The following is a 14,629-nucleotide window of genomic DNA, read 5'->3' as shown; positions in this document are numbered from 1 at the left end:
ACGACATAGTAATAAGTATCCTTGGCGTAGAGGAACAACTGTAAGAATAGAAAACCAGTAACTCACTAGGTCCGAATGGAATCCCAATTCGGTTTTTCAAAGTGGCCTCTACGGCATTGGCCCCTCACCTAGTCACCATTTCTCGCGAATCTCTAGCCCAGCAGAAAGTCCCAAGCAACTGAAAAAGAAAAGAAAAAAAAATCAGGTGACTCCTGTTCATAAGATGCGGAAAGAACAAACCCGTAAAATGTTGTCGTCAACGGCGGTTGTTTATGAGAGACATGGATATCGTCTGTAGTGCCCCAGGGTAATATAATACGCCGCTATTACTTTCTATGTACATAAATATTTTGGCGGACAGGGCTGCCAGCAATCCGCGATTGTTCGCTGATGATCCTGTGGTGTATGGTATGGTGTTTTTGTTGAGTGACTGTTGGAATATACAAGATGATATGGACAAAAATTGTAGTTGGTGTGATGAATGGCATTGGTAGCGTCCTGCTTGAAATAGTCAGGTCATTTAAATATCTGGTCGTAACGTTGCAGAGCGACATGAAATTGGATGAGTATGTGAGAATTGTGGTAGGAATGGCGAAAGGTAGACTTCACTTCATTGGGAGAATGTTGTTAAAGTGTGGTTCGTCTATAAAGGAGAACACATTTAGGACGCTAGTGCGACCTGTTCGTGAGTACTGCTCGAGTATTTGAGATCTTTATCACGTTGCGTTAAATGAAGACATGGAGGCAATTCAGAGGCGGGCTGCCAGATTTGTCACTGTTAGGTTCGAACAACAAGCAGGTGTTATGGAGACGCATTTGAAACTCAAATCGGAATCCTTGGAAGGAAGACGACATTCTTTTGAGGAACACTGTCGAGAAAATTTAGAGAATTCGCATTTGAAGCTGACTGCAGAATGAGTCTGCTGCCTCCAATATACACTGCTTGTAAGGACGATGAAGATAAGATACGAGTAAATACTGCTCACAAGGAGGCATATAGAAAGTCGTTCCTTCCTCGTTCTTTTTGTGAGTGGAACAGAAATGAGTAATAGTGGCACGGGATAATCTCCGCCACGCATCGTACGGAGGATTCCGGTGTATCGATATAGGTGAACATGCATACGTATTTATTTTCGTACAAAATCACAAAATTCCGCATAAAATAGCAAAGTTTTTGTTTTCAAAACAGACAGAAGTCATATACAACGTGGTTGTAATTAAGCTTTACCTATGTAGGAGGGCTCAAAGAAAAACGAGTCAAGCCGGCCGGAGTAGTCGAGCGGTTCTAGGCGCTTCAGTTTAGAACCGCGCGACCGCTACGGTTGCGGGTTCGAATCCTGCCTCGGGCATGGTTGTGTGCGATGTCCTTAGGTTAGTTAGGTTTAAGTAGTTCTAAGTTCTAGGGGACCGATGACCTAAGATGTGAAGTCCCATAGTGCTCAGAGCCAAAAACCGAGTCGTGGTAGAACAATGAAACACTGTGGAATCATTTGAGTTCTGTGATGAGGCGTGCGACGTTCAGTGCCTTGTCGCGTATCGGAGTCATTTGTAAGGACATTCGTAATAAAAGAGATGAGTGAATTATTGAAAGAAACACATTTTAATTTTCACATTAGAGGGTAACATTTGTGAATTGCTTACCATTTTACATTCCAGGCTAATAATGTTGCTCAATGTGACGAATATCAGCATCCGAGACACGTTAGAACTCCACTAGAGATATCTTCAAACTGTTTGCCACATCTTTCGAATGGTGGACCACGGAATGTTCAATTGGCGTGACACAACTCGTGCGCTGCTTGAAGGTTCCACGTTGCGTCCAGCCAAGGCACGTTAATTCGAAATGCCGAAAAGTGTTCTTCAACCCCAGTGCGGAAAGAGGACCTCTCGGTATTCCTTTAACGTGTCTATACTCGCGAAGAGGAGCAGCGCCATTGCTGCTGTTTTGATAAAACGGCTTTACTAGTAAAGCCCTGCTCACCTCGTCCAGACGCATGTTGACCGAAGGCAATTGTCATGCGCACTGATAATGCTTGTGTTTCAATCCTACGTCGCCGTACCAGCACCGATGGCTAATGGCAAGTCGCAACACTAACACCACTAACATCGCATATCCTGCAGCGACAGCCTGAACATCATTCCTATAATGTTTCATACCCACACGGTAAATTGTTTTCCGTTTCAAGTACGGAAAGTGGCGAAATCATAATTATAACCACCCCGTGTATTGTAATTACTCAGAAACTAGTAATCGAGCCGGCCGGGGTGGCCGAGGGGTTCTCGGCGCTGCAGTCTGGAACCACGTGACCGCAACGGTCGCAGGTTCGAATCCTGCCTCGGGAATGGACGCGTGTGATGTCCTTAGGTTAGTTACGTTTAAGTAGTTCTAAGTTCTAGGGGACTGATGAACTCAGAAGTTAAGTCCCATAGAGCTCAGAGCCATTTCAACTAGTAATCGAGTGCAGAAAAGTGAAATGCTCTTGAACACGTAACTTTTAGACAACAGTAGATATAAAACCGACAAAATGCTGGGATGGATTCCTATTTGGAGTTGGAGGAACGAACGTCTTCTGAATAGGTGTCCGGAAATGGAATGTGTGCCTGCAATGACAACAAACCGTCCCCGAACACAGTGCAAAGCTGTATCGCATCCACCTCAGATCGGACGTCCACAGTGCCCTCCATGGAATGCAATGCAGGCGTTCACACGGCGCATCATAGATTGCCGCACTCTTTCACACACTCCGTCCTCTGTCCGAAGAGCGTCACTGGCGTTATGAATACGCTGTTGATGGGTCTGGACATCAGGAACTGGTTTACCATACACAACGTTTTTCAGATGCTTCATAGGTAAAAATACACGCGTTTTAAGTCTGGTGATCTAGCAGGCCATGCTACAGTGCCTCCGAATTCTGTCCAACGTTCGGGGAAGGTAATGTTGATGTGTCGGCAAACTGTAATGCGCAAGTATGGTGCTGCTCCATCAGCCAACAACCACATAACCTGTCGTATGACCAAAGGCACACACTCAAGCAGCCCAGGCAGAGTATTCCGCAGGAAGTACAGGTACGTTCCTCCGTCGAGGTCTCGTGGAACAACAACCAGTCTAAGTACGTGTTCGCCAAGAATCTCTGAACACACACACACACACACACACACACACACACACACACACACACACACACACACACACAGATGCTGAACCGATGATTACAAAACGCCTCAATCGTTGCCCGAGGACTATCGGTAGCCCACAGATGACTATTATGCAGATTAATGATTCTAGATCTGGTAAACGTTGCTTCGTCAGTAAAGAGGAGTGATGACAGAAATCCCACAATTGTGATGGTCTAGTGCAAAAACGATCGGAAAAATCCTTCCCGTGTAGGAAATTTCGCTGCTGGAAATCCCTCCACTCGTTGCAGGTGACACAAGTAGTAGCGGTTGTAATGCAGGATACACATAACTGTACTTTGGCTTACACGCTGTTGGCGAGACACTTGCCTGGAGCTTCTACTACGGTTCCAAATCTGGTGTACGCATAGTCTGTCGCCTCCACGCATTTTCATCTGTCTCAAACGACTTATGATCACACAAACGCCCAAAAATGGCTGGAAAAGTCGTGTGTTACGGTTAGTGTCTGGGAGGGTAATGGTTACGGCATAGCAGTGTTACCTATCTACCGCTTCCATTTACTTGGCCGTACACAAACACTTTCTTGGTCCGTCCTCCACATGAAAACCGGACGGAGCTTGTGCGTACAGGACGCTGCGTCAGTCACACCACCTGCAACACACACGGAACACGCAGAATGTATCTAGAGGAACTTTCTTTCGTCAGCACTATCTATCGTGGCAATGATGCATTTCTGGACCTTTTACCCTCCATTTCCTGTTAGTAATCCGCCCACATAGTTTGTCGGATAGATGTGTAAGATGGCGCTGAACCTAAAAAAATGAATATGACACTTTCTGTGAAAAGTCACATTCACTAGTAAGACTTTTAAAATATAATCTACATGACTAAGTTGCAATATCTTCAAAAGATGGGTATGAAGTGCGCTCCCCCCCCCCCCCTCCCCCAACCCTTCTTGGTATTGCGATGGTTAATGTCAAACGCTGACATCTGTGAAAGTATACATTAACAGAAGCAAAAACATTGTGTAAACATGGATTCCCAAACGATCCGTCTGGAAGGTAGTTGTGAATGTGTGGTCACAAATATACTTGAAATAAAAACTCTTCGATTAAATCGCCATATAAGTGAGCCAATAATAAATCACTATGTAAGTGAGTCCAATCTGACCATGGCTCATAACTGGAAAATGCGACGATTCATGACATGGCACTGCCAACATTTGCTGTTGATGTGATGCGACATTTAAAACACCAACACGATCCGAAGTGCATAAACTGAAACCCAGCGAGGTGGCGCAGTGGTTAGCACACTGGACTCACATTCGGGAGGACGATGGTTCAATCCCGCGTCCGGCCATCCTGATTTAGGTTTTCCCTGATTTCCCTCGTTCGCTACAGGCAAATGCCGGGATGGTTCCTTTGAAAGGGCACGGCCGATTTCCTTCCCCGTCCTTCCCTAATGCAATGAGACCGATGACCTCGCTGTTTGGCCTCTACCCCCAAAACAAGCCAACCATAAACTGAACATGATGCGTAGCTTGACCTCGAAGATCACATTTAAATAATCTACTACGATACGATATTGCATTGCCTGCGTTGTTTCGAAATACGTTGCTAAGTTCCTTCAGAAAAGCATGCATGCATCGGCCGACACCGGACAAGCGACTTTCAATTTCAATGTCTCTCCTCTACAGGAACACGCAAAATGAATGTATGGGTGCATGTTATGCGCCCACAGTTGATGACATATGATAGTTTTGGTGCGCCCATGAATCGCGCTCGGAACCCGTCTTCCTTCAATATCTTATTTATCAAATGACACTAGGCAAGAGACTTTCAATTACAATTTCTACACTTTACGGGAATACGCATAATCAATGTACAAGTGCAGGCGGTAGACACATGTTTGATGACATATGGAAGTTTGGGGGCCGGCTGGGAGTCGTGATCGGATAGCGTAATGGTAATATAGCCGTTCGCCGTAAGTGGAAAATCCGGGTTCGCGTCCAAGTGCGGCACAAATTTCCATTCTTGTAAAATGGCGTGTGACGAGGGCCTCCCGTCGGGTAGACCGCTCGCCTGGTACAAGTCTTTCGATTTGACACCACTTCCGCGACTTGCGCGTCGATTCATTCTTGTCATTCCGTTGTACAGCTGATAGTCCTCCTGAGGCGCAAATGCGAATGCAATATAAATAATCAGAATTAGTTTGTTGGGCGTTATGTCAAATGTGAAGCCCCATTCACTCAGCTGAAGAACTGGAGCTGAGAACTGAAGACTTGTCAATATTTATGAGTTTTCCAGAAAGCTTGCGGAAAGAAAAGGTCCCGAGTTCGAGTCTCGATCCAGCACATGGTTTTAATCTGCAAGCAAGCTTCGTCTATGAGGCTGTCTGAATTAATTCGTAAGTCAAAGTAGCAACGTGTGCAGTGTTGCGCCCAAATGAGACGATGACACTTCTAGTCTAACAGGTTCGAGAGTGGAGTAAATTCTAATGTACTGAACTATTAAGGTTTTCGTGGCCACTTGTTGACAAAATGTCTGTTGGCTTCGGTCTCCGTTTCTTCGGCCGACGTTTGTTTGATGATTTTTCTGACCAACAGCAAATGGCTTGGTTCAAATGGCTCTGAGCACTATGGGACTTAACTGCTGAGGTCATCAGTCCCCTAGACCTTAGAACTACTTAAACCGAACTAACCTAAGGACATCACACACATCCATGCCCGAGGTAGGATTCGAACCTGCGAGCGTAGCGGTCGCGCGGTTCCAGACTGTAGCGCCCAGAATCACTCGGCCACTCCGGCTGGCCACCAACGACAACCATTTGTACATGTGCTGGTCATGAGGGATGGTGAAAACCTGGGATACAACGTGTGCGAAAACCGACACACGGACCGATAGCTACACAAACTGTCAAAGCTCCATCCGAGCCAGAAAAGGGACGTGATTAATACGTTCGTAACGCGATCAAGACGAGTAAGTGAGCCGCAGCATCTCAGACGCGATATGCAACACCTGAAAAGCATTGTAAGGAGTTGTGGGTACTCCTCTAGTTACATAAGAAGTGTCATAGAATCAAATACTCGGCGAAGTGATACATGAGAAAAAGAAATGTCACGTACGGCCTTCCTGTCATACATTTCCCGACTGACGGACGGAATCGGCCTTATACTGGGAAACACGGCGTAAATACTAAATATAAACCGACAAAGATGATCGGCAAAGCAGAATAGGGACCCACGTGGAAAGTCGGGGATATATCGAATACCAAGTAAATGCGGAAAAGTCTATATTGGAATGACTGGACGATCAATCAACACTAGGCTCACCGAACATCAGCGGTATTGCAGGATCAGTTTTTCTTTTTTTTTTTTACTTAATTATAGCACAACCTGCGTTGTGAGCTGCTGGGCTGCGTACACTCACCTACGACGAAGAGGTTGACGACGGAGTTCCTGGTGGGGGCGCGCTTGAAGTCAATGCGGCAGCGGTAGGAGCCGGCGTCCTGCTGGCGCACGCGCTCCATCGACAGCCGCGAGGAGTTGCCCTCCGCGCGGAAGAAGGAGCGCCCGCCCAGCGACCGCTCGTCCGTCCAGTGCGTCGCCTGCTGCTGCTGCGGCAGGTTGCGCGCGTCCACGCTGCCAAAGCACACGCAGGGCACCGGATTAGCGACAGTGGCGCGTGGCATCACTCAGCTCAAACTCTGTACGCCTGAATAGAATTCTATCAAATTCAGATACATGCATTCATATACACAACTGCACAATAGAATTGCTACGCCAAGAAGAAATGCAGATGATAAACTGGTATTAATTGGACAAATATACAGGGTGTTACAAAAAAGGTACGGCCAAACTTTCAGGAAACATTCCTCACACACAAATAAAGAAAATATGTTATGTGGACATGTGTCCGGAAACGCTTAATTTCCATGGTAGAGCTCATTTTAGTATCGTCAGTATGTACTGTACGTCCTCGATTCACCGCCAGTTGGCCCAATTGAAAGAAGGTAATGTTGACTTCGGTGGTTGTGTTGACATGCGACTCATTGCTCTACAGCGCCTCAGTACGTAGCATCAACAGGTTAGTGTTCATCACGAACGTGGTTTTGCAGTAAGTGCAATGTTTACAAATGCGGAGTTGGCAGATGCCTATTTGATGTATGGATTAGCTCGGGGCAATAGCCGTGGCGCGGTACGTTTGTATCGAGACAGATTTCCAGAACGAAGGTGTCCCGACAGGAAGACGTTCGAAGCAATGGATCGGCGTCTTAGGGAGCACGGAACATTCCAGGCTATGACTCGCGACTGGGGAAGACCTAGAACGACGAGGACACCTGCAATGGACGAGGCAATTCTTCGTGCAGTTAACGATAAACCTAATGTCAGCGTCAGAGAAGTTGCTGCTGTACAAGGTAACGTTGACCAAGTCACTGTATGGAGAGTGCTACGGAAGAACCAGTTGTTTCCGTACCATGTACAGCGTGTGCAGGCACTGTCAGCAGCTGATTGGCCTCCAAGGGGACACTTCTGCGAATGGTTCGTCCAACAATGTGTCAATCCTCATTGCAGTGTAAATGTTCTCTTTACGGATGAGGCTTCATTGCGACGTGATCAAGTTGTAAATTTTCGCAATCAACATGTGTGGGCTGACGAGAATCCGCTCGCAATTGTGCAATCACGTCATCAACACAGGTTTTTTGTGAACGTTTGGGCAGGCATTGTTGGTGATGTCCTGATTGGGCCCCATGTTCTTCCACCTACGCTCAATGGAGCACGTTATCATGATTTCATACGGAATACTCTACCTGTGCTGCTACAACATGTGCCTTTACAAGTACGACTCAACATGTGGTTCATGCACGATGGAGCTCCTGCACATTTCAGTCGAAGTGTTCGTACGCTTCTCGACAACAGATTCGGTGACCGATGGATTGGTAGAGGCGGACCAATTCCATGGCCTCCACGGTCTCCTGACTTCAACCCTCTTGACTTTCATTTATGGGGGCGTTTGAAATTTCTTGTCTACGCAACCCCGGTACCAAATGTAGAGACTCTTCGTGCTCGTATTCTGGACGGCTGTGATACAATACGCCATTCGCCAGGGCTGCATCAGCACATCAGGAATTCCATGCGACGGAGGGTGGATGCATGTATCTTCGCTAACGGAGGACATTTTGAACATTTCCTGTAACAAAGTGTTTGAAGTCACGCTGGTATGTTCTGATGCTGTGTGTTTCCATTCCATGATTGATGTGATTTGAAGAGAAGTAATAAAATGAGCTCTAACATGGAAAGTAAGCGTTTCCGGACACATGTCCACATAACATATTTTCTTTCTTTGTGTGTGAGGAATGTTTCCTGAAAGTTTGGCCGTACCTTTTTGTAACACCCTGTATTATAGTAGACCTGACACGTAATTACATTTTCACGCAATTTGGATGCATAGATCCTGAGAAATCAGTACCCAGAACAACCATCTCTGGCCGTCATAATGGCCTTGATACGCCTGGGCATTGAGTCAAACAGTGCTTCGATGGCGTTTACAGGTGCAGCTGCCCATGCAGCTTCAACACGACACCACAGTTTATCAAGAGTAATGACTGGCGTATTGTGACGAGCCAGTTGCTCGGCCACCACTGACCAGACGTTTTCAATTGCTGAGAGATCTGGAGAATGTGCTGGCCAGGGCAGCAGTCGAACTTTTTCTGTTTCAAGAGAGGCCCGTACAGGAGCTGCAACATTCGGTCGTGCATTATCCTGCTGCATTGTAGGGTTTCGCAGGGATCGAATGAAGGTTAGAGCCACGGGTCGTAACACATCTAAAATGTAACGTCCACTGTTCAAATTGCATCAACGCGAACAAGAGGTGGCCGAGACGTGTAACCAATGCACCCTGTACCATCACGCCGGGTGATACGCCAGTATGGCGATGACGAATACACGATTCCAATGTGCGTTCACCGCGACGTTGCCAAACACGGATGCCACCATCATGATGCTGTAAACACAACCTGGATTCACCCGAAAAAATAACGTTTTGCCATTCGTGCACCCAGGTTCGTCGATGAGTACACAATCGCAGGCGCTCCTGTCTCTGATGCAGCGTCAAGGGTAACCGCAGCCATGGTCTCCGAGCTGATAGTCAATGCTGCTGCAAACTTCGTCGAACTGTTCCTGCAGATGGTTGCTGTGTTGCAAACGTCCCCATCTGTTGACTCAGGGATCGAGACGTGGCTGCACGATCCGCTACAGCCATGCGGATAAGATGCCTGTCATATCCACTGCTAGTGACACGAGGCCGTTGGGATTCAGCACGACGTTCCGTGTTACCCTCCTGAACCCACCGATTCCATATTCTGCTAACAGTAATTGGGTCTCGACCAACGCGAGCAGCAATGTCGCGATACGATAAACCGCAATCGCGATAGGTAACAATTTGACCTCTATAAAAGTCGGAAATGTGATGGTAAGCATTTCTCCTCCTTACACGAGGCATCACAACAAGGTTTCACCAGGCAACGCCGGTCAACTGCTGTTTGTGTATGAGAAATCGGTTTGAAACTTTCCTCATGTCAGCACGTTGTAGGTGTCGCTACCGGCGCCATCCTTGTGTGAATGCTCTGAAAAGCTAATGATTTGCATATCACAGCATCTTCTTTCTGTCGGTTAAATTTCGCATCTGTAGCACGTCATCTTCGTGGTGTAGCAATTTTAATGGTCAGTAGTGTAGTATTACAGTCTCAGCACTGTCCATCGGGTATACGGATGAAACAACTGACTTGTTACAACAGCATTACGCTTATGTGAGTTGATAATCGTCTCATCTAGTGCAAAATAGGGCTCACGTGTACAAATACATGATTAAATTCGTAGTTAATTTCTGGGTTTATAGCGTGTGAAAATTAGTATGCAGATCTATGGCAGCTACTCACTGAATCCATCTGAGCTAAGAAAACATGTAGCCGTAAGTCATTTGTAAACTGCTTTAACGCTCTGTCAGAGTTCATCAATCATTGACTCTGGCAGGCGACAGTCTTTGGCAATACACTGCCCAATTTTTTCAACCGATAAGAGGTGTGAAATCATGCTGACCAGGCTACACGAAGAAACACTTCGCATCGATGCCACAGAGACCTCCACGACAGCACACTGACATAATCTTCCAATGCTTCCTTTGTTTTTAATTTCACTTTCTCATATCTGTGCACGTAAAAGTAAAGTATCATTACCAAGCGTACTTAAAAATTTTTGTTCTAATAATGTGAATTCGGTTCGATGCTTACATTATTTTTCGTAGTAGTAAGTAAACTGTAAATCTCCCATATTACAGACCACGTTCCATTAAACGTACGACTGCTCTACAAAAATATAGCTTAATATATATGAGCGCATGCTCGTGCTCTTGTCGAAAGTTTTTAGAGATTAATTCCAAAACAAACAATGAGAATATATGGAAATAAAGCAGAAATCCCTTAAATTAATAACAAAGATCTGAAAATACTTTCTATTAAAAACCATAATACGTTGTATACTAATGTTACACACTTAGTTGTGGGAAGCAAACGTTTCAAGTAATTAATAGTAATTTACATGAACAATACAGACGAATGATACTGGTAATACTGTTTGTTTCAGGAGAATTCGAAAATGGACAAGCGCGTTGGGCAAAAATACCCTCACCGACTGAACCGTCAATGCACGATTCACTACGAGATTTCCCCTCTGTTTCAGCTCTATGTCTACATACATGCCACCTTACGGTGTGTAACGAAGGGGTCCTCTGACACCAACACCTTTTTCCCTCTTCTACGTTCCATCGACGAATGGTGCGTGGGAAGAAAGATTGCATAAAATCGTCCCTGAATTTCTGACCCTAGTAATTTCACGATACATATGCACAGTAAGTGGAAGTAATATGTGTCTCGACTTTTCCTCAAACATGCTCTCGGAACTTCAAAAGCAACGCTCTCAGTGGTACACAACGCCTCTCTTGCAGCAACTGCCAATGTAGTTCACTGAGCCTCTACGTCACTTTCTCGTGCCCACTAAACGATCCTGTGAAGAAGCATAGCGCTTTTTGTTGGATACATCGTAGGAGAGGTTTGGTTTTCTTTGTTTTTTCTAAGAACGATTCTTTCATCAATGAATTACATTTGATGAATGTATCAACAGTTACATATGTAACCGAAAGCATGCTGTCTCGTGTTACACAAGGAGGACCTGCAAAAACCAATTAAAAGTTAAAGCAAAATATCCAAGATCCACTACAAAAATTCTATCAGAGTGCAATAATAAAATATACAACCTACGAAGATGCGCATGTAGGCCAATATTTTTCGATGTATATACAATCAAACAATGGCAACTCCAGGTAGGGATATCAATAATATCGGTAAAGATAGACTGCTACTTACCGTAAAGATAACACGCTAAGTTGCAGACATGCACAACCAAAAGACACTTACTGATGACTTTTCTGCCACAGCTTCCGTTGGAAAAAGACAAACACGTACCATTCAGTTTTAAACATGGCTGTCTCTCAGCAGCCGTATAGAAGTTTCAGCATAGGAATCACACAGTCAAACTACTGGTGCCAAACAGTTATTTGTAACGGATTGCTGTGTGATTCCTATGTTGACACACCATTCATTCTCTTTTTCCGACGCTTCAAACAGTAAGCTGTCGACAGTTGCGATAAGAACGCCACTGCTCAGACGTTGATGTGACCTGTTTGATGGGTTACATTGGCACCATATGACACGACAATTATACTCAACGCCATTGTTGACGTATCACACTATTAGAAGATGGTCACTCCTTCTTTTGACACCTCCGTGAGGGAGGTCGGAACTGCGACACCCAGTAAATCATATCAGATACACCATCACCCACAATCTACACGAAAAGGCCTTAGTGGATGGCATAAAAGGCGTAAATGAGACCAACTCTTTCCATAAGTGATTCCCACATATTTCACAGACGAAAACGACAGTTTGCAGTGTGGTGAGCAACAGAAGACTTTCTCAAGAATCTTTCACACTGCTGACAAACCCAAAACGCTTCAATCATCCTTGAAGGGTACCATGCGGCAGCAAGCCCATTGGACACATCTTTGGAATGTTGTGGAACAGTAGTGTTTACTTTCGTGTACATGGTGGAACCACTTAGAATCGTTCAAAACAATACGAACGCGATCCGAAGCAGCCCTCTCGCTCCGCTCCAGTCATCGTAGAAGCTATGACGGAAAGAAGATCAAGGTTCGATAGCGAAACTAAAAATCAAAGTGAAAGGATATCAATGATAAGATTCGCTGATGGCACTTCTATACTCGGCGAAAGTGAAGAATTACTACAGGATTTGTTGATCAGAATGTGCTGTCTAATGAGTACAAAATATGAACTGACAGCAAATCGAAGAAAGTGAAACTAATGAGAGGTAGAAGAAATGAGAATACTGATAAACTTATCATCTGAATTGCGGATTACGAAGTTGACTGTTGTTGTTGTGGTCTTCAGTCGTCAGATTGGTTTGATGCAGCTCTCCATGCTACCCTATCCTGTGCAAGCTTCTTCATCTCCCAGTACCTACTGCAGCCTACATCCTTCTGAATCTCGAAGTTGACTAAGTTAAGCAACTTTGATATCCAAGCAGCCGGCCGCTGTGGCCGAGCGGCTCTAGGCGCTTCAGTGCGGAACCGCGCTGCTGCTACGGTCGCAGGTTCGAATCTTGCCTAGGGCATGGATGTGTGTCATGTCCTTAGGTTAGTTAGGTTTAAGTAGTTCTAAGTCTATGGGACTGATGACCTCCCATGTTAAGTCCCATAGTCCTTCGAGCCATTTGAACCATTTTGATGCCCGAACAGCAAAATAATCCATGATAGACGGAGCAAGCAGGACATAAGAAGCAGACTAACATAGGCAAAAAAGGCATTCCTGGCCAAGGGAAATCTACTAGTATGAAACATATCCTTAGAGGAAGAAATTTCTGACAATGTACGTTATGAACACAGCATTGTACGGTAGTGAAACACTGACTGTGGTAAAACCAGAACAGGAGAGAATCGAAGCATCTGAGAGGTGGTGCCAGTAACTGAAAGTTAGGTGGACTGACACGGTAAGGAACGAGGAGGTTCTCTGAAGAAACAGCGAGGAAACAAATGTATGGAAAACGCTGCCTAGAAGAAGGGAAAGGATTAGGACATCTGCTAAGACATCAGAAAATAACATCCACGGCACTAGAGGGAGCTGTATAGAGCAAAAACTGTAGATGAAGACTGAGACTGTAACACATCCAGCAAATACTTGAGCACGTAAGTTGCAAATGCTACTCTGAGAAGATGAGGTTGGAACAGGACTGGAACTCTGGGCGGGCTGCGTCAAACCAGTCAGAACACCGATGACTCAGAAAGAAAGGCCTTTTAGTGTCGATTCTGGGCGACGTTGTCTGAAATGCTTTCCTCTGCCTTGCATAAAAGATCCGCATGTTCTCAACGCTGGGCGTCGTGGTTCTGACCTCCATCGCAGAAGTATCAAGAAAAGGGCGGAAATGTGGATGAGAGGGTTGTGACAACTTTCACATAATGTGACACGTCCACGCTGACGCTGGGCAGCATTTTGGTGAAATTTAGTGCCAGTGTCGTCCACCTTAATTTCACATCACCTCCTGAGCTCTGACCATTTTTTCGCAACTTTGCTGTCTGAAGCGTCGACAAGTTCGGGGGTGATGCCGCAGGGAGCCTCCCTTTTGCATCATTACAGATACGGTGTTACTCCCCTTCGAGCCTAATTTAAAACTTCTATATCGCAATGAGACACATTTACGGCATTCTGTAAAAGTGATTCTTTAATTTTATTGAGCAGTTTATGTAGAAAAAAATCTCATTCATCAACTTCACACAGGGATGAGGACACCTTGAATGCAAAGCGCTTGAATTACACTTCCTTAAGATTACTCTAATGAATCTCAGCCTGTCACTGATTTTCCTACAACTACTTCTATATGGTAATTCCACGCTAAGTCGATCTGGGTGGTTACTCCTAGGTATTACACAGTTGTTACTATTTCCACTGAATTACACCAATGGCTTAGCCAATATTAATGAACCTTTATCTTTCTTCACGTGCAGGATTCAGTTGCCAGTTCTTGCACCAAATATCAATTCTCCGCAGGTCTTCCTCCATTTCGTAACGCTATTTCTCTGTAGAGAGAATCGTCGTCTGCAAAAATCCTCATCAGCTATCAGATTATGCCAGTATCTTAACACCTGTATGGTACAGTCGTGATGTTGTCTCTTGAAGGCACTTCCTAATGTGTGAAGGTATATGTCTTAGATGTTTTAAGGTAAGAGAACTTGTAACGGGAGGAATAGAAATGTACTAGCATTTGTCAAAATTGTAGCATCAAAAAGGACACATGTAACTGAAGTGTGAATGATGTCTTGGATTAGGAACATGAAAATAAAGAAAATAATTAGGATTACATAACTGTATA

At 45.0% G+C, this 14,629-nt stretch overlaps 1 protein-coding gene across 1 annotated transcript in view; it reads right to left on the bottom strand.

The window, feature by feature from the left end:
- Positions 1–6,513: 6,513 nt before the first annotated feature.
- Positions 6,514–14,629, bottom strand: part of LOC124595544 — a 699,724-nt gene continuing 691,608 nt past the window's right edge. Inside the window, exon 3 of the mRNA XM_047134325.1 lies at positions 6,514–6,775. Within this exon, the coding sequence (XP_046990281.1) occupies positions 6,514–6,775 (262 nt within the window). The remainder of the gene's footprint in view (positions 6,776–14,629) is intronic.

Source organism: Schistocerca americana, chromosome 1, assembly GCF_021461395.2.
Source record: "Schistocerca americana isolate TAMUIC-IGC-003095 chromosome 1, iqSchAmer2.1, whole genome shotgun sequence".
Lineage (NCBI taxonomy): Eukaryota > Metazoa > Arthropoda > Insecta > Orthoptera > Acrididae > Schistocerca > Schistocerca americana.
Note: the sequence above shows the minus strand (reverse complement) of the source record. Positions and strands in the feature narration are given on the sequence as shown.